General features: G+C 36.6%; 1 protein-coding gene across 1 annotated transcript in view; it reads left to right on the forward strand.

Moving 5' to 3' along the window:
• The window catches only part of EXT2 (exostosin glycosyltransferase 2), a 67590-nt gene that overhangs the window by 25839 nt on the left and 21474 nt on the right, over window positions 1-20277 (forward strand). The window contains exons 8-9 of the mRNA XM_015864507.2: window positions 3319-3450; window positions 13973-14162. Of these exons, the coding sequence (XP_015719993.1) occupies window positions 3319-3450; window positions 13973-14162 (322 nt within the window). The remainder of the gene's footprint in view (window positions 1-3318; window positions 3451-13972; window positions 14163-20277) is intronic.

Here is a 20277-nt window from a genome sequence, read left to right on the forward strand (position 1 = left end):
CAAGTGTGTTTATTTCTAAGGAAAATAACACCTTAACTAAATAAATGTTACTTTCTGTCATTAGGCTTCACTTTTGATGCCTGTTGCGCTTTTCCTGTTGTCTCCTACAAAAAAAGCTGCAAATGCATCTGTCCCCAGCTCTTGCCTATACCAGTGTATGCTCTGTGTTTTCTGCTTAGTCTCTTCCTATCCCATGTGTAGAAAAACCTACAGCTGATGACAAAACTTGTTTGATGGAATCCCACATTTTCCACTCCACCTGAAAGTTTGAAGAAATCTAAGGTAGGTTTGTTATAGATGTTACTAGCCTTACACAAAGAGGTATACATGTCAAGATACATGAATACCTCTACATTATAGGAAACATTTTTATCCTTCAGAAGCAGGGGGAAAGAGAGACAACTTACAGTTGTTTACTCCTAGCATGCTTGTGTTTGTGACTTTGGCCTGCAGATCTTGCCTCCAGAAGAGAGATAAGGCTTTGGTCTCCAGTACCTTTGGTCTTTGGCTTCTGTGGTGAGGTGGTCTTGGCTTTGTGAAATTTTCTCCAGATTCAGATGAATTAATTTCATGTGGAATCTATTGTCTCATATGATATATTAGTCACTTCAGACCCAACAGGCAACCCAGTAGTATCTTGTATTTCTCATTCTCTATCAAGTCAGTTCCATATCACAGAATTATAAGGGTTGGAAGGAACCTCTCATGTGGTTCAACCCCCCTCCTTGACTCTTCTGCATGTTAGTGAAACAGTTACAGAAAACAATACTTTTCCATCTTTTGTGTTGGATCTATCCCATATTTTCTACTTATTTAGAAATTCAGATATGGGAAAAGAATCTGTATCTCTCAAATACCTGTTTGCAATTCCAGATAAGATGTAAACCCAGAATAAAATGCAATAGGTTAACACATGTTCAGCTGCCTTTCAGGTCAGCTCTGACAATTAACATGTTGTAACTGTGAAAACTTAGAACCGTTTCCCAGTATGTTAAAGCTGCTCTCGAGAACGTAACAATTGTCCTCCTAAATTCACAGGTGAGGGAAAGAGAAATGGACAGCTCAGAAAAGCTCTGTAAGAATACTGAGAAAGTTGGCATAGGAGGCAGGAACAGATCTCCAGTGCTGCTTTTCTTGTTTTTCTCTCCCATATCCTTGTGTGCGTTCATGGGATTTTTATTCCCCCTAGGTATTCATTACATTCCAACATAAGCTTTTCAACCACACCAAGTAGAGCAGAAAATACATTTCAAATGGAATTGACACACATCTTCCCAATAGAGAACTTTCCCAAAATGTTTAGCAACTCGCCATGCTGAGCAGCAGAGACTGGCAAACCATGTTAATCAATTCTGCTTTATAAAAGCAAACAAGGTGGGGAGGAAGTAATGAGACTCTGAAACATCTGTTTGGAGACTTAGAATCCCCTTAGAAGGTTTTGAGTTCTGCCTTAAAGAAACACACTCCAAAAAATTACAGCCAACTGTGGGAACATTTTCTAGCTCCTTATTAAAAAAAAATAATTATATAAATATTAGTCCATAAAAAACAAATTTCTTCTGCTCTCTTCTCTGCTTTTGCTTCTGATTTAAAGGTGTAATCTTACCTTACAAATGTTCTTTCAGAAAAGAGATACTACATGAGATCCATCCCAGGTGTGCTAAAGGAGGAAAAACAGAGTTGATTGTTACAAAGCTGGATAATCACAGTTGCAATACAAATAATCTCTGAACAGGTTAGGAATGCTGTCAATTAGTAACGGTGAAATACACATTTCCGTACTACTCATAAAGTTGCATATTAAAAGGCTGCATAAAACAGCTTCCACTTCATAGTCAGTGCTGCTTATAGCAGTAGTTTTCTCAAGCCATTGTCTCATATGATAATGATATTTGGAATCTGTTTTCTTACTGCATTTCTGTTACTTCAGTTTACTGTTCTGGTCGCTTTTAATTCTCAATCTATATTTTCTTTCCAAGTCTCATACTGGTGAGTTGTGGATAATATGGTTTTCTTAAAAAATGGGGCAGAGATAAAGGAATATTTTGGGTTTTTTTTCTTAGATTATGATGATTACTTTATTTATGCCTTTTTGATATTTTAAGAGTTCAGATGTAATTTATTCTTATGTGTTCATTTAATTCTTCTGCTATTACTGTTGGACATAACATTTCTTTTGAACTGTTCTTGGTCAGACTCTATCAGGCTGTTACTCAGCTACTAAGCCTTAGCAGAGAGTGAGAGTAATTCTTCTAATTGCTTTACCATCTAAATACTGAACCATAGGGAGATTTTAAATTAAATTACTTTCTGGACACTTCAAGGTGCTGGAGTTTCCTGAAGAAAAATCAGGTTGAGAAATGTCACATCTCTTGGGCCAAAACACTTGAACTATTTTTATTGGCAGTGCATATTTCCTCTTGGGTTGGAAGTGATCCTACAGGATCATTTGATGATTCTAGACATTTGAAAAAATTGTTTTTATCTCTAATAGAAAATAAGAGAAGCCAGCATTGTCATTTCTGAAGCCCTATTTTTTTTCCCAACATTTGTATCTTATGTAGAAACGGGGATAAGATTTAAACGTAACATACAGGGCTTGAGAATGACTTCTCTGTGAAACTTGGTGTGCCTGGGTACAAGGAAATTACATGCTTCATTTGAACATGCACTTTTATACTTCCTTTGTTGTAAATTAGCCCAGATGAATGTTTGTTATTAATTAGCAAAGCGCATGGACTGTTATGAAAGATCTTGATTTTTATCTTTATAATTTTTGTTTGGGGAGTTTAGGGGAGTTATTAGTTTGATGGAGTTCATGAGTACTAAAATTCTCCAGTTGATCTAGTTTAAGTGTGACTTAAGTTCCACCTTTTATGTTCCATGCCTTTATTAGGCTGTTTAGCTGCACTGTGGGTCCCTCTGCTTTGGGAAAATTGAGTATAACAGTAACTTCTTTTTAATGGTTGAACTACTTTTGATGTTTTTTCAAGAAGAAAACTGATAGTAAGAATGTGAAAGTGACTGATTTCTTCTTTGAGTATTTGCAAGGTTTTTCATTCTGTTAATCACTTGCAAAGTAATGCCATAGCTTCTTTTTATTGGCTCTAAGTCTTCTTTTACATGGAAGTGGAATCGAGTTTGAAGTCTTCTGGCTTCTTTCTCTACAGAAATATCCCAGTTGGAGTAAGCACGCATTCTAATTTAATTTCCACGTGGCTTGTTGTCTGTGTTGAGCAGATTATATTTGTCAACCCTGAACTGGTTATTAAACACTGGATCTGTTCAGTAGGAAAGTGAATTTAATTCTCTTTGCAGGCAAGGTGGTTCTGGGAAGCATATTTCCGATCGATGAAGGCAATTGCTCTTGCTACTCTTCAGATAATCAATGATAGAATTTATCCATATGCTGCCATTTCTTATGAAGAATGGAATGATCCCCCAGCTGTGGTAAGTAAATTCATTTGATTCACTCATAAAACAAATGACTTTTTCTTTTTTAAGAGGTATGTGGTATGAAACTTGGTAATAATTCTATGTGTGTTTGTGTATGCATTGTGTTGGTAACTCCAGCAGATGAAGTTAATATATTTTTATGACAACTGGCAAAATAACTAGCAGTTTGTTTTATGTACTGGCTGTGAAATACGAACTTTGGCTGTTGCACTCCAAATTGCACGCTTTGTTATTTATTTATTTATGTATTTATTTATTTTTCATGCATGCGTACACACATTTATTTCTTCTGCATTTAAAGTGAGTTTAGAGTTCCTAATATTCAGTAACTGCAGTGGAAACAGTGGAAGTACTGGAGATCTTAATTTGCTAGGGTCTTTAATGTAATTCTGCTGAAATAAATAGCTGATTAGTCTTATGCCTGTAATTTTCTCCTTGTTTTTTTACATAATTTCTCCCATACAGAAACAGATGATCAAAGTTTTGCTGGAGTGTTGGTTGTGGGGTTTTTTTTGTTTGTTTGTTTTAAATGTTTTACTGGTTGAACCTCCCTCTGCTAAGAAGAAATGCTGGAGAATTAATTAACCTTCTGCACCACGCAGCCGGTTCTGATTTTTTACTATATAAAGGCTGCAGATGATTTTCACTCATAATCAGTTAATTTTTTTCTATGTCTAAATATAAAAAATAGTTTTGCGTTCCTAATAAAAAGAAACTTGTTAACTGTCTCACTTTATAATAGGTTAGAGAGAGTCTCTCTGGAAGCTGCGTGGGATTGCTCAGGAGTTGTGTATTTTACTTCGAACTCCTCAGGCTGATTGTGTGTTGTTACAAAGGGCTAGAAGACAAATTTCTGTTGCCTAGTCAAAAGCATTGGTCTACTTTTGTCATTGACTTGAGAACAAATGTGACACTTGTCAGTACTTAAGCAGCAAATTAGCTGCTGCAGGTGAAGGGAGTCAAAGTATCTTAACGCCTTCAGATTATGCTAGCAGGTCAAGCATCATGAAGCACCTAGTAAAATGAAGAGAATATACTTAAAGGAGGCTTTAAAGGGGATATGAAAACCTCTTATGGTTCTCTCCTGTTCTGGAAACCCTTCAATTTCTGGACAAGTTATACTTAAGTCTGAATAACAAGCAGGCTTTTTCTGACCTTCTAAAATACATACTTTGAAAAAAGACATTTATACTTAGTTTTTCAACCTAGAGGTTCTTAGGCAGGTTTATTGGCACAGATGGAGCAATGTGTAGAGCAGAGCACTGAAGCTGTGGTGGAACACGTAACAGCAGTGTCATGCTAGGGCAGCACAGGGAGTGAGTAGGAATGTTATACCAATATGCAATGGCAAAGAAAAGTTAGAGGGCTGACTGCAATTAGGCAGGCTGGAATTTGTCCAGCACGTTGGAGTTCAACACCTCATATCATGAGTCTTGTGCCATACATGGTCAGTTCCTCGGTGGTTTTATGTCGCAGTTGAAAGAATTTGATATTTATCCTAGTCTATGAGAATTGCTTAATATGTGCACAAATACATTTCTTGCTTCAATATGAAACAGAAACATCATAAAAAAGTTCCTTTATGGGCTGTGTAAGCTCCATATTAGCCAGCAGCACAGAGTGCCTATGACCCTTTCTCACAGGGTCAGTTAAAGAAAATACAATTCAGATCGGGAATTGTTCAAAAGCAGTTAAATTTGTAGAACAGAAGTGCACAACCCCATGATATCTTTAACTGGGGTTTTTGATAGCTGCTCTGAGCATGCATGAAAATTTCATTATATCAGGCTCTTTTTGTGGTGTTTTTCTTTTTTTAGCCAATTAATGCTGTTGGGTTTTGAACCATGTTATTTCCTTGGAAGTAAAAAACTGGAGCCTTTCCCAGCCAATTTTTTAGATTATTTTTTAGATGAATATATTATGTTTTATCTCTTTGAGGTGAGAGAATATTGCAGTTGTGATCTGCAAGGGATTATATTCTCCAGGAATCAGATATTTCTAATTTCAGACAGTTTGGAAGGTGATGATATATACAGTGTCTGCCAGTAAATTTAATAAGTCGTGGAGATCTTTTAGAACATTTTAAAGAATAATTGTGGTATTCAGTTATCAAAATTCTGCTTGTTACAGAAAAAAGGATCTACCTGAGCCCGAGTGTGTTTCTCATCTAAGCTTGTGCCTAATGTGGACTCAGCACTGTTGTGATTTCTAGTTAGTCCAGATGAAAAATGGTAGTTGGAAAGCAAGTACATATGTACTTTTGAGGTAGCCAAAGATGTTAACTGTATTCTCAAACTCTGATAAGAAGACAAAATAACTAAAGACGAATTTAATGTGTTCCTCATTTGCAAGAAAACTGCCATATTCATCTCTAAATAAACTCCAAGACTGAAACATTTAAAGAAAATTATTTCAAGTTGGCCTCAAGGTCAGGATATAGGTAACTTTTGAAGCACCTGCAAGTTAACGTTAATATCACAGTGAAATGTGCAAGTAACTCAGTGCAAAAAATTCTTGTGTTATTGGCCAGAACTGTACCTCCAGAACTTGTCATTTATTTTTTCCTTTGGACTAGGCTGGCTCAGTATGTGGAGCTCTATCTCTCCTTGTTCACCGTGACGCTGTGGTTAGTAAGGATTAAATGTGGTGCTTGTACATATTCTCTTGTTCCCATTACACAGTTTAGATAGGAATAGAATGCAGAGTTGCAGAAAGAGTACATATAGGCTGTAGGCAGATTAGCAGGAGGTACAGAAGGTGCAATCACAATTTTAATGCAACAGGCTTACTTCAGTTAGAGATTCCTGTAATCAGTACAAGGCTGTTAACAGAGCTCAAAGTAATAATGTTTTGAAAATGACAGCATAGGTTTGGTTATGGAATATTTAGACAGAAAGGGCTTGTATTAATTCTTATTTGTACTCAGTTGCTAGAAGCATGATCCCTTTCTAGCACAAAGAAGAGCATACTCTCTGTGCAGGATCATCACGCAGAGAAGAATTCTTAGCTAGTGAGAATCCTTGGCTGTGGTTGCTTACCTGCTTGACTTCATAGTGCAGTGTTCCTTTTTCTTTGTGCCCTTCTAGGGGTTAATTTTGTGTAGTGTACTGCTAGAGTCCTGAAAAGTAACAGAGTGCTAGAGCTCAGTAAAATGCCCTGGTTGTTAATGTTTTGCTGCACAGTTGTTCCAATTGCTTCAGATGTAAAATAAAGCAGTGAAAGCATTTCTGCTTCAACAATTAGCGTAGCTCATAACAGTCCGAGATATGCATTAAACTCTATTTTGTTGAGCTGTTGCAAACTCATGAATTTTCCCCATTTTAAGATTTGTCATCTAATTTCAGTCTATTTCCTATGATTTTATATTGTACTGGCCTTTTATTGTTTTTATTACAGTATGGTAGAATTAAACCTACTTTGAGTTAGCCTGTATGTATGATAGACAAAAGATTCTCGGGGACCTGATATGCTTGATTAGGTCTGGAACTACAGTAGCTATAAAGATGAAGCTGTGCGTCATTCACAAAGGGCTGCCTCAAGTTTGACATCATTTGCAAAGTAGGACAGTTAAGGACTTAGAACTGTTTTCTGAAGACTTTCCCTTTGCTTTACCTTGAACTTTGGTAACAGGTGTCAGGAATTAGAACATTCACAAATGTAGTAATGATTACATTCTCTTTTCAGCAAAATTACATTGGTGCTTTTATCTGAGGGGATAGCTGTTATCTTGGACAGTCAGCATGGAATGATATTTATGCATTTAAAATCAGTGAGGCATGCTCATAGCTAGGTCTGTATATAAGTTAACCCCCAGATGTTGCTCCTTTCTCATCACAAGGAAACACCAGCCCACCACCTTGTATTGAAACTGTAGTTGCCCAAACACTCCAAACTGCTCTGAGCAGATGCTGTTGCCAAAAGAAGCAGTCCTGCATTCTTCCACATTTGGATGATGATTTCCTCTCCCCGTGCTACCTCCTTCTTGAATTTTCCAAATCACTTGTGGTGAATTAACTGAAATCTGTTTCCTTCTGTAAAACTTACCCAGCAAAATAAAAGAAAGATGGGGAGAAACAAAGGAGGGAGTGGGTGGCTGGAAGGCTGCTTTTTTTGGCATGAGTTTGGCTTATATTGGCTCAAAATGTTAGTGAGACTGTTGCCTGAGTATCTTCACCACCATGTGGGCACAGCAGCAGTGCATGAGGGTGTTTTTCTAGCAGAAGGGGATATAAGGTACACAGAAGATAAATGCATATGCAGTTAGTTGTGTACTTAACACATTGAATGAGCAAAGGGATCCAAGCAGTTCATATCATTTGACTGAAGGTTGTTGTTATTCTTTAAAGAAAAGTGGATGATTTTACTACTCATAGTTTTCTACTCATACTGTTGAGGAAGTGGAAGAGCAATATATGTATATCATGCTGATATGTAATGAAATAATACTTTCAATAGCAGTACACTATATTTTTGCCTTTTAATGAAGAGAGGGCAAGTAGTGTTTCGTATTGGTTAGTCCAGCTATTATCCGTTAGGTAGCAGCAATCCGTTATGTTCAAGTAAGCCAGAAAATGGTGACTTATATGCAGTTCATTCTGATTGTTACCAATTTGGGCTGCATTAGAACTAATGATGTGATTTGAGACATGATCTGTTACCTTCAATTAAGAACTTCGTTGTGCATTAATGGGGGTAAATTACTTTTTCACTTCACAAACTAGCTATTTGTGATTATTTAAATTCTCCTTCTACTTACTTCATACCTTCCATACATGGCTTTCTAAAAAATGTGTCAGATGACTTTTTTCCAGTTTTTCCTTAGTTGCTTTTGCTGAAATTCTTTTAAGTCTGTTTATACCATAGGCCTATAAAACATTAGGTTTTGTTTGTAAGTGGCTGCTTTTGAGTTCTGACCTTGGGTGATATAGATCAGACTTCAATAAATCACTTGAGAATATCACCATGCCTAACATACTATTAAACGTACTAGATTTAGTTTTTTCCCAGTGAGACAGGAAACAGAACCGTCGTTTGGCTTAAACTAAAACAAATAGACAAGTTAACTTTGTGCAACAAATGCCATTCCTTTAGAAAAGCCTAAGCTGTATGTTCATTTGTGGACTCTGTCCAATTACCAGACAGATCACACTTGCTAAATGATAAAACTAATTTTAAGCTCTTTGACTATTATAGCTCATAGTCCCCAGATGATGCCAATATTATAGTGGTACAAACATCCTAGTATCACTTGTCATCTTCAGAACATTAACCAAATATTATTATACACTTTTATAAACACTTATTTACCTGTAAATGAGAAATGCCCATGGTGCCATCCAACCTGGCCTTGAGCACCTCCAGGTATGGGGAATCCACAGATCTCTGGGCAGCCCATGCAAGCACCTCACCACCCTCTGAGTTAAAGAGTTTCTTCCAAATGTCTAATCTAAATTTCCCTTATTTTTGTTAAGAACTATTTTTTCTTGTCTTGTCATTATTGAATAATGTAAAAAGTTGGTCTCCCTCCTGTTTATAAGCTCCTTCTAAGTACTGGAAGGCCACAGTGATGTCTCCCTGGGGCTGCTTTCTTCAAGCTGAACTTCCCAACTCTCTCAACCTTTCTCCAAAAAAGAGAAGCTCCAACCCTCTAATCATCTTTGCGGCTCTTGGATTCTTCAGCTTACCTGTCTTATTGAAAGCTTGAATGCAAGCTTTATTCTTGATAATTCTCTTCTTTTCACTGAAAATGTGTTCCTTTAGCACATTATTAAAATTAAGGAGTTGAAGAAATGAACCCAAAGTTAAGTTTTTATGTCAAAAGATGTGTTAAGCCAATAGGTTCAGTGTCCGAAGGGCTCAGACAGCTGATAAAATTTATGCAGCTAAACAAAAAAAGATGCTGAATAACTTAGCATTATAGTCGTGTGATATATCTTGGCATTCATAATCTGTGATTCATATCATCATAGTATCATAGTCTCGTGTGGGTTGGAAGGGACCTTAGAGATCATCAAGTCCAATCCCCCGGGATTCGAGCCTCTGTGTAGCAGAGTGGCACTTCTACCACTTGCGCCACAGGGGGGATTCAGATGGTATCAGATTTCATCACTGAAGTAGGAATAGGAACTCCTGTGTGCCTCTTAGCTAGAATGGTTTTGGGGAAGGTTTGTAATCTTCATCAGAATGTGAAATGTTGGCCATACAACTTGACTTGTGATTCTGGGAGCATAAGTGCCATGGTTGGCTCCAGAGAAGGAGAGAGGTTAATTCCTTTGGTTTTGCCCTATGACCACTTAAGGATGGGAAGCATGATGAAATACTTTCTCAAAGTATTCAATAAAAGCTTATCATGAATAATTGGAGAAAAATAGAATAAATCAAGGCCTTTTTGGTCTAGCGATTCATAATTGAAACCACATTGAGGTTAGGATTGATATTCTGAACAGCCCAGCTGAAAAAGCTTACTCACATAGGCAAGGGATGCATCTCTGCATCACTTCGATATATAGACAGACTACTTAGCTGTTGTATAAGTTCATCGTTCTATTCCCCTTACCTCTGTGCTTTTAACTGAGAATTGTTGTCATTCAAACTGTATGATTCCTATAATATGTTGACTATAATAAGAACTAAATCTGGTTATTGAAAATAAAATATATAGAGAGAGAAAACACACTGTCTTATTCATGGTAACTGTGAAATTTCATTCTAAACTGCTGTTGCTGAGTTTTCCCACTAAATGATGTCTGGGGAAGTTCTTGGCTCTTTACTGTAATATGGAGTAACATCTTAAAGTCTTGTTTTCCTAGAGACCATTTTGTGTCGTAGTTTGTAATCTGTCTGCTGTCTAGTGTGTTTTCAAGTCTCTTTTGATGGCACTCACTGTGTTCTTAAATAAGGAATGCAGGGTAGGACCTTATCTTAGTTTTGTGCGGTATTATGCAAATACCTTTGAGGATCTGTTGTATTTATAATGAATGGTCATTTCCAAGTCCAGTGTCAGTGATATTCAGAAACCCTTACCTTTCTCACTTCTGTGTCCTGAGAACAGTCTGTTTAAAACTTGGCTAACATAAACCTGAAGGTTCCACAATGGGACTCAGCCCTACGCATTTCACATAAGGAGAATTCAACTCCCTTGATATCTTATCCTTAATACATAAACTTATCCTAAAATAGAATCAAGTTGTTTTTTTACGACTGGGGTAAGAGCAACATTTGATGTTTCCAGTGGAAAGGAAAATGCTTAGTTTCTAAGATACAAGTATGCATGCACAACTGCAGTAGCCTGAATCCTTCCTTGAAATACTTATCCATGCCTAAAATTTCTTCTCTCCCCAGCATTAAGCCACCTCAGAGTTCTTGCTGTTATTCAGGTCCCAGTACTTTGGCTGTTCATGTGATCTGCAAAGAGCTGTCAGACCTAAGTGACATGAGATTACTCTAAGGGAACTGGTGTTTGAACTTGATCTGTTTTGCCCATTAAAATGATTCACAGCAAACAACCTATCAATCTTAGATTCATTATCCTGGCTCTTCTAATTATATTAGCTGGGAGGGCAAGAGTGAAGGATTGTCTTATCCATAGTTGAATGTCAGCACTTTGTCAAGGAGAGGTGATGGATAATCAGTCCAGTGCTGCTGCTTGCTCTTCTTTCTGAGAGGGAAAGTTCCTATGAATTTTCATCATGAGTGTTAATAAAGATGGGTCTGGAGCAAATGTTCTTTCACCCTTGGTTTCTTGATCAACAACTAGGAGAACCCATCTCTATGTCATTATCCACTTCATACTTCGCTGCCATAATGGAGATTTAATTAGATTGCTGTTGAATTAATTGCCTGTATGGTTTGCTTTTCCCAAGGAGAAATCTGGAAGACTTTAGTAAATTATGGAGGCTTGAATTTGCCCGATTTCCTGTAGAAAGCGGGGTCAATAGGTCTCAGACTGTAGACACACTCTTCAGGCAGGCAGCAGGGGGTTGGCTCTTAATGGCACTTGAGAGATGCTTAATTGCCTTTTTGAAATGTTTTTCTCAAATGAGAGGCTTGGTTCTCCCACCCATTAGAGTGTGTCTACAGGCTTTTCCTTTCCTCCATCACCCTGTAGTAGATGCATGAGCAAAAACACCTGATATGTTGTCTTATTTTTCCTGAGTTATAACCAGCAGGGGAAGATGTTTGTGCCTTTCTGAAAGTAGTAAAGGTAGGAATTTAAGCGTACATAAAATACAGGTTTTTAAGAGAAATAATGGTAATTTCTGTAGGCTACGTGTACATGTGCATCTTTAATTTTTCTTTGAGGAACTGAAATTGTCTTAGAATTGTGTAAACAGTAGAGTCCTTTTCAAGGGATATTATAGCAAGTAATTCTGTAGGAGATGCTGTGGCCACAGAAAAAGTGGGGACTGTTAGTTTAAGTGGTAGTACTCACCCATAAGCAATAAATACAGCATAGATTACCAGTTATTTCTTGTTGTAGGGCAGAAGCATAAGATTTTCCTGGCAGTTTGCTGACTATGACATTAAATCTCTACTACAAGTATTAATGAAAAGAGGTTTCTCAGTGTTGTTTCAAAGAGCTTCTCAACATTACAAGGTTCATTTGGGTAATAGCAGTTTTGGGGTGGTGGTTGTGTGGGAATGAATTTGTAAAGCTTTAATGAGATGGATTGTGCTCTATTAACATTTTGATAGTGATTTGTTGTAGGAATTATTGAAACTGGAACAAAATCAGAGACTTGGCCCACTTCTTGTAAATGAGTATGCAAAATTTGCCTATGCATGAATCCATTGTTAAAGCAATGAGTATGTAAATTCTGAGATTGTAGTCCTCTGCTACTTCAGGTAGCTATGTCTCCTTTGTGAACTGAAGTTGTATATAATTATTGCTGTTTCTATTACATCTGTGAGCTGAAAACTGCATTTTTTTCCTTTAGGAACCTTAACAACACTGTATACCAAATGCTACTTGCATGAGACATGCTAAAGGATGTATGTAGCTGAAGACTAATCTGTCTTCCCAGGCTGTTTTGGGAAGTCTAGTATTACTCCTACTGACAGATTCTTGCCTGGAATGTGTCCTTAGACCATCATAGATAAAACAGTGTGCTAATATTGTACTTAATGTAAAACTGTTTTTCTATCTGATGTGTTTTTCCTCCTTTACATGCTTATGTGTACGTAGAAGTAAATAGTACTCACATAGAAATCTTTTTCCTTTGCTAAAACAGTCAAAAATGGTATGATCTTTATAAGCAAAATAGGCTCAGTTCTCCCCATCTTACGAGTTAGGAAACATTCTGGTTAGAAATTTTTAACCACTGGGCATGAGGAGGGTGACTGCAGAATGTAAAGACAAAATCAGAACGTGGAAAATTGCAATGTTTATTTCCTCATTACAGATTTAAAAAAAACAAAACAAAACAAAACAAAAAACCACAAAAACTTGTTTTCCCCTAACACAAGCAGACTTACGAGTATGAATTTAGCTGGAGATCCTCACAAGGTTTCTGTAACCTGCTGGCAGTTGCTGGCTGCTTATGAGTGTTCATAGTTTTTACAGGCTGGCGTTCAGAACTTCCCTGCAAAACAGCATTGCTCAGTTTCTGCTTTCCTAACTCTGCTTTTCACCTCATCCCAAAAGGTCTTATTTTTCCCTTTGCTTCTCTCTCTGACCCTTGGTATCTGCTTGGAACGTCAGCTGGAATGGAAAAGTTGAGACTAGAACACCGACGCTTTCATTCCTGTTGAGCGGTCCCTTCACTGCTTCCTCCTCTGCGTTGTTGCTTCCAAATGAGGTTGGCACACGCAGTGAGAATTTCACTGTCTTGTCTCTTGCCAGTTGAGCTGGCTTCCTTATGCTGGCAGTGTATTGAAATAAGACCTTTAAAGTCTTAAGAGGGATGCCTTAGTTAAAATTCAGGAGGGGTAAATAACTCTCTGAAATTCATCTTTGTATCTCATGCTTTTAGTGTTTTGACAGAAAAGGTTTTCTCACCCCGTTTAACAAACCAAATTTTGTGGAAGCTATTACATTATTCCTCCTAGTGTCTGCTTTGGTGATTTTTTTCCTTGATTCCCATTTTATGTCAGGTATATGTTTTTTTTGCTATTTTTAATTTATTTTTTTCACTTCTGAAGTTGCATGGCTGTTTAGGTTTCTGTTTGTTCAATGAGTCCTGACTGTAAATATAAATGTTTGAAATAGTGATTAGTAAATGAAAATTGATTCTTGGTGTTTGAGTTCAAAATTTACCATAGTTTTCCTTCTCCAGAAATCTATCTGCCTCTTCCACTTGATTTTTCCCTAAAGCCCATCCTGTACGCAGTTGAAATAACAAAGAAGCTAGAATAAAAGTTTTGAGATATTGTTGAAGTTCACTTCTGCTGAAATCACAGAATCATTCTGCCTGCTCTGAGCCTACTTCACCTCTGACACTTGAATGCTGGCTATGTGAGTTACTCCCTGCGGTAATATTTGTTTTTATTTGAATTATTTTATTGTTTTCCTTCACAGAAATGGAGCAGCGTGAGCAACCCACTCTTCCTTCCATTGATCCCACCACAGTCCCAGGGATTCACAGCAATAGTTCTGACCTATGACAGGGTGGAGAGTCTTTTCCGAGTCATCACCGAGGTGTCCAAAGTGCCCAGTCTATCCAAGTTGCTTGTTGTCTGGAACAACCAGAACAAGAATCCACCTGAAGGTAAGACTTCGTGCTAGGTGTAGTGGAGGAGGGTGAAACTGGGAGTAACATGCCTTCAAAAACTATTCTTTAGTTACTTTCAAAACAGTAAACCGAGATTTTTGTGGCAACGCTTTTGAAAGTGAAATGAGAAAGGGCCAAAGTAGATGAAAATAAACATTCCAGTGGTTCTGCTGCCAGCTCAATGTCAAAGGTAACATGAAGTAGTTGCAGAGACATTGGCTGTCCTTACTTTTGTTTTGGAGAGTGGTAAAGAGAAACTCATCTTTGTTTTGTCAAAGCTTAGGTGTTTTTTTTTTTTCTCTGTAGAAAGACATATGGGCCTTGATTTAAATGTTTTTATTTCCAACACATATGATACTGTGTTTCTGTTTGTGCAACAGAATCTGATGGAACCTGCAGGATCACTCCAACTTTGAAATTTGTGTTTATTTTAAAGTGAGGGTATATTCACAGACCTTTGTTTTGTGCTTATTGCTACATCGGGTGAGCTTCATAAGTTCTAAACACTGGTACTAAAGATATGAGCATTTTTTTTGGCAGTTAGTCTTCTTTTCTCATTCTTAATGAAAGCCTACATCTACAGTATTTATAAATGAGTTTGTTTCCTGTATGTCATAGCTATGAATTGGTCATTTTCATCTGAAAATGTAGGTGATATTTTTCTGGGAGAATAAGTGCCGTCTTCTAGGAATATGTGTTCAAAAATGCTAACTTTGGTGGTGTAGAACTTTGTGTATTCATCTGTCTACTAAAGCAAATGAAACCTGTTAGGACTCCTTGCTATGTATCTGCATTTTCAGAAGCTTCAGCTGCTGCAGTTTTGCACTCTTCAGAGTCAGCTACCAGGCATAGTGGTAAAATGCAGTGCAAAAATTAATCCTGACCACTTTTCTCAATCTGCCATGTTCTGACAGCTTCTCTGGAGCCAAGCTATTGCAACCCTCCACTTGGCTCATTTGCCATTTTGGCATATTGCTGCAGTTCAAAGCAAGTAGCTTTATTGTTTGCTTTGAAAAGCATTCTGTAATACTGCTGTGCTAAACATCTCAGAATTTAGTGGTTTATAAAATGCTTTGCAAACTTTTGAAGTAAGAAGTGTTGCATACAAGTTGATGCTGGAATTTTTGCAGTTAAAAGTTTTTCTCTGAAAGTTAAAATGCTTAATGTTACACTCATTCGGTTATGTAAGCTGTGAGCGAACATCTACTGAGTGCAGGTGGATTTGACCCAAATGGATTGTTTCCATGTTTTGCTTTGAGTGAAAAGGAAAGTAGAAGAGTGGGAGAGTTGAAACAAACAAAACGTTGGCAAGATATTTTCTATTAAATCATTCATATTAATCTTGAACTTAAAAATTCTTGAGAATTGAAGTGTTTAATTTTTTCTGTCTTCATTATTATGAAGTCATAAAGTAGCTTCAGAAAAAACTGTTGTTGTCTCTAGAGTATAAAGTTGCTGTTGAATGCCCAGGAAGTTGTGTCCTTATATTAGATTAAGCATTGCACTGAAGTAAATAACCATTTGTTTCCAGTGCTCCTTGTCTCCTTATTGCTGTTATAGCCATTATAATCTTGGGCTATGACCGAGGAGAGGTCAGTTTGATTAAATTAACTTGTTTCATTTCAGATCCATGCAGGGTATTCCACTTGGCTCTTCAGCCAGTCTCTCCTTCAGTCTGTCTATTAGTGATTCTAATCCATGGACTTCAAAGCTTCTGCTGTTTATAGCCTGTTAAAGCCAGGAAGTTTCTGATGGATTAAGGCAAGGAATGAGTTTGAAGTTTGTAATGTGCACCAATGTCACTGATAAAGTCTAGTTTATTACCCTACAGTAGTATCTGCACTTTTATGGCTATTTTCTTTTAATTGATTATAGTGAAGCTGAGGTGCTTAACCTACTCAAGCACCAAGAGCTGTATTTCCTGATCATTTACATATACAGGACATTTCTGGACAGAAGCAAGTCTTGGCTTTTGGCATTGCAACCCTTTGTGATTTGTTTTTGTGTACAAGAGGGAGGGCTGAGTAGAGGACATTAAGGTTGCCTTTAGCACTGATAATAGGCAGTAAATTGTGAACTGGATTTGAGTCTCTTGAAATGGAGCTGGTGTAGTTCTGCACAAATATGACATGAGTTGCTCTTGTCATCACAAGAATAGTATTAAAATTGAAAATGACACCTATTACACTTGATATTTTTATCAGAACAGTATGTATTGTAAACAGAGAGAATCTGTCCCTGGGAACTGAGATTTTCAAACACTTGCAAATTCTAGAATTCATGTTGATATTTAATTCTTTTTTTTTTTTTCTAATGCATAATTACCTGCTTGTAATAATGCCCTTATGTAAGCAAAATTTAGTAAAGATAGGACTTAAGAAGAGAAGAGAATTAAAATGTTGTGCAAAATTTAAGAAGCTACTCCCCTCAAGAAATGGAAAATTCCATAAAGACTTAAATCCTTTTTACTTCTCTTCATTATTTAGTAAATTCTGAGCTAAGAGATGCATTTGTCAGCAAAGCAGGAGTGTGGGATATACATAAAGCATATGCTTTTCAGATCTAGTCATGCCAGGGGCTAATGCAGCTCTGATATGGCTGACAAACCAGTAAACTCTTTATCACATTATCTACTAACAATCTAAGTAACAAAGGTCAACTGATAAATTGAAAACTTGACTGGAAAAATTTCACCCAAATAATGTAAAGAAGTGCTAAATAAATAAATAAACAAAAGTAAGCATCTCCATCTAGTCTGCATGATATATTTATTTTATGGTGAAATAAAGCATCCTTGCAGTAGTTCCCTTCTGTCTTCACTGAGTCTGAAGGAAATTTAAGGTGACTACTACAAACTTAAATGACTGGTCTTTAGTCACATAGCTGTCTGGTCTGAATCCAGTTTGTTTTGCCATGCAATCACCTGAACACAGTGAGGAGCACATCTGTTATCTCTGGAGATTTTTGAGAAATAAATTAGTGAGCACTGAATAACAGTGTTTCAATTAATTTTCTCAGGCATATAGTTCTTAGGGTTGGGACACTGACCAGACGTGCGCATTTTATCTGCTCAATGGGAGCAACTCTTTTTTTGCTAAGCCTGTTTCCTTGGCTGTAAAATGAATACGATATTGTTTTTCGAAAAACACTAAGATCTGTTGTTTAAAACATGCTGTTTAAGTAGCATTATTCATGGCATTATTATTATGAAGATGCTGAAATCTGTAACTATAATCTATTTCTAAATATGAAAACCTTTAGGGCATTAACAAGAATCTATACGTCTTGGTTTATTTTAACTGCTTATTCCCATTTTGCAGCTTTAGAAACTGAGGTCACAGAGGTGACATCTTCACCATCACTCAATTTAAGGGCAAGGAATTGATTCAGGAAAGTCTTGTGATTAAGTCTTTATTTTGCTTGGTAGAATGCACTCTCTTCCCATGCTTTCTATTTGAGAGAGAGATGTAAATATGCATGTGTTTAAAGAGGTAGAAGCTTTACTGTATATTTTGATGTAATTGCTCAATGTGTACACCAAAATAACAACATTGTGCTTTGGATGAAACTGGAAATCAAGAGTTTAATCTTATGTTTGGTCTCAAAATATGAGCAGTATCTTAGGAGAAGAAAAAGAAAGCTTCAGCTGAGGAATGTATGAGCAATGCAGGAGTCTTGTGGAGGTATCTCAAACTTTTCAGAGAGACAGTGGTAAAAATGTCAGATCTCATGTGTGAAACAGCAGAGAGGAAGTATTGCATATGATAATAATTTTAATCCAGAATTTTAGTGCTTTATGGAATAATTTTGCTGATCTTAAGTGTATTCTAAATGTAGGGGAATGAGATCTCTGTTCTGCATCTTTGGCTGAGTTTTGTATACATACTCATCCATATGGGTTGTACAAGAATCCTGTTAACCCAGCCATAACATCCCGTGGCTCTATGTATATTATTAATAAAAAAAAAATACTATAGGAAAAAATGATTTTCTCTCACTCTCTCTGCATCCAATAAAATAAACATTGTGGTCCAAGTGTCTGCTGCTGGGAATATTTGTGTAGACAGGATGTTTTTTTATTTTCTCAATTCAGTCAAATACTTTTGCCCTTTCGTTTGAATTTGTCTAAATTACTAGTTCTGGTGTTCAAGAAAATAGTCTGTGATGGTAATTTCCACTTACATTTCATCGTATGTTTCACATTTCAGACAGCTGAAGAAATCATCTTGTCTACCACATAAATGGTATCAAAAATGTATAAATGCATTAAAGTCGATAAATGTGTGATAAGCTAGCAATCATTTATTTATTTATTTATTTATTTATTCTTTATTAGGTTCATTTTTATCAAAATAAAAAGTATATTTTAAAGAATGTGTATTATCTGCATAGTTCTATAAGCAGAATTTCCTGGACCTAAGTTGCTGATAAACTCAGAATAAGATATAGACTGTTAGGTTTATGTATGTTACCACAGTAACCATGTTTTTATTTTGGTTTGATACTATTAATTGACAACACTGATAAAAAACACTGGGGGTAAAGACCCTGAGTGTCCTATAAATCACCATATCTTAAGGAAAAAAAGGGAAAAAAAAAAAAAAAGTAGCCTTAAATAGCAGCTTTTTTCCTACTGTGCCTTTAATGCTTGGCACTGGTAGGAATGTTTTATTGAACTTCTTTTTAGGCTTTGAATTAATTTGTCTTCTTCACAGTGTACTTAATTACATTTTCTTTGATTAGATAGAGAACTGAGGACTGTTCTAATCTTCCATGAATCGCCTCAAGATTTTTTTTCTGAAGGTAGTCTACAAATTTAGTTTTAACAAAGCCAGCAGAGACTCTCAGTAATGTCCTAGAAACCACTAATTTGTTCCTTATATGTAAGAGGGATTCTGCGCATTACTGTAGACCAATACAAAAACTGCAATGTTGGTAGGAAGAAGCTTTTTTTAGGCAGTTCATTCTAAGTCTAAGCACCTGGACAGACTTTTCCAGTAAGCTATTGCTGAAGGAATGCTGGTAGTAAATGGTTGTAAGAAGTTGCTAATTCTGACAATTTTTTGCAACTTCAGATACCAGTTAAGTTCTGTATTGAAGTCCAGACTGGAAAACCTCCTTCATTGGGCTTTCTTCATCTCTGTTTCAACTAGCTGAATTCACACAGACTACTGTAGGCCAATTAGAAGGATTATCAGCAGGAAGATCTTGTGAAAGATCAGATATGAGAGTTGAGCATCTGAGCAATTACTGATACATACAAAGATGCATGTTTAGAGATGCTTTCTGACAGTTTTTTAAATTGATCTTAGTCTACCTTGCGCAACTACTGGAAAGGTTTTTCCTTTTTGTGGTTCCCAGAGGACTACTTAGGAGTTGCAGGAAATCTGAGCTGTGTATGAACTCTGGTGCCAAGTAATCTGCAGTCATGAGATTCTTAGGGCTGTCCTTACCGAGAGAATAAAACAGTGTGTTTGTGTGAACGTGTCTATATGAGCATCTTAATGCGAGTCAACAAAATGTTTTACCCAAGAAGTGTGTCGTCTTAAATTTTAATTCATTATATTGCTCTTACTACTGAGGAGTGATGAATTTTTTACTTGGAGCTTTCCTTTGAGCTTTTTACTATGCTCTATATTCAGCTCCTCCTTACTTATCCCTATCTGCTCCTCTCAATTGGAAATGCAACAAGCCATCTTTGTTTAAATATTGCTTGCAATTTTTGAATGCGAGCATCCCAAAAATATTATTTAGCTCTGTATAATAACAGATGCTCGTTTCCTGTGTTGAACACTGAGATCAGAAATAGATGATCCCTAAAAATTAGAGCAAATAATTTCCTATGCAAACACATGTTTGTTTGTTTTTTTCCTCTGGATAAGATAGAAAATATCATATGTACTGCTAGAAGACTTACCAGTTTCTCAAAAGTGGGGAATCATTAAATGATGCTGTTTAACAAGATGATGTTTCTATCGCTCTTCGAAAAGAGGAAATATCATTGTCTATTAGTTTTTTATGATCCCCCTCTCCTATGTATTATTTAACAATTCCTTCTGAGCTGAGAAACAGGTCTGGATTTGAGAACAGTAATTCGTTATTATATATATGC

The sequence above is a fragment of the Coturnix japonica genome, chromosome 5, assembly GCF_001577835.2.
Source record: "Coturnix japonica isolate 7356 chromosome 5, Coturnix japonica 2.1, whole genome shotgun sequence".
In the NCBI taxonomy this organism is placed as follows: domain Eukaryota; kingdom Metazoa; phylum Chordata; class Aves; order Galliformes; family Phasianidae; genus Coturnix; species Coturnix japonica.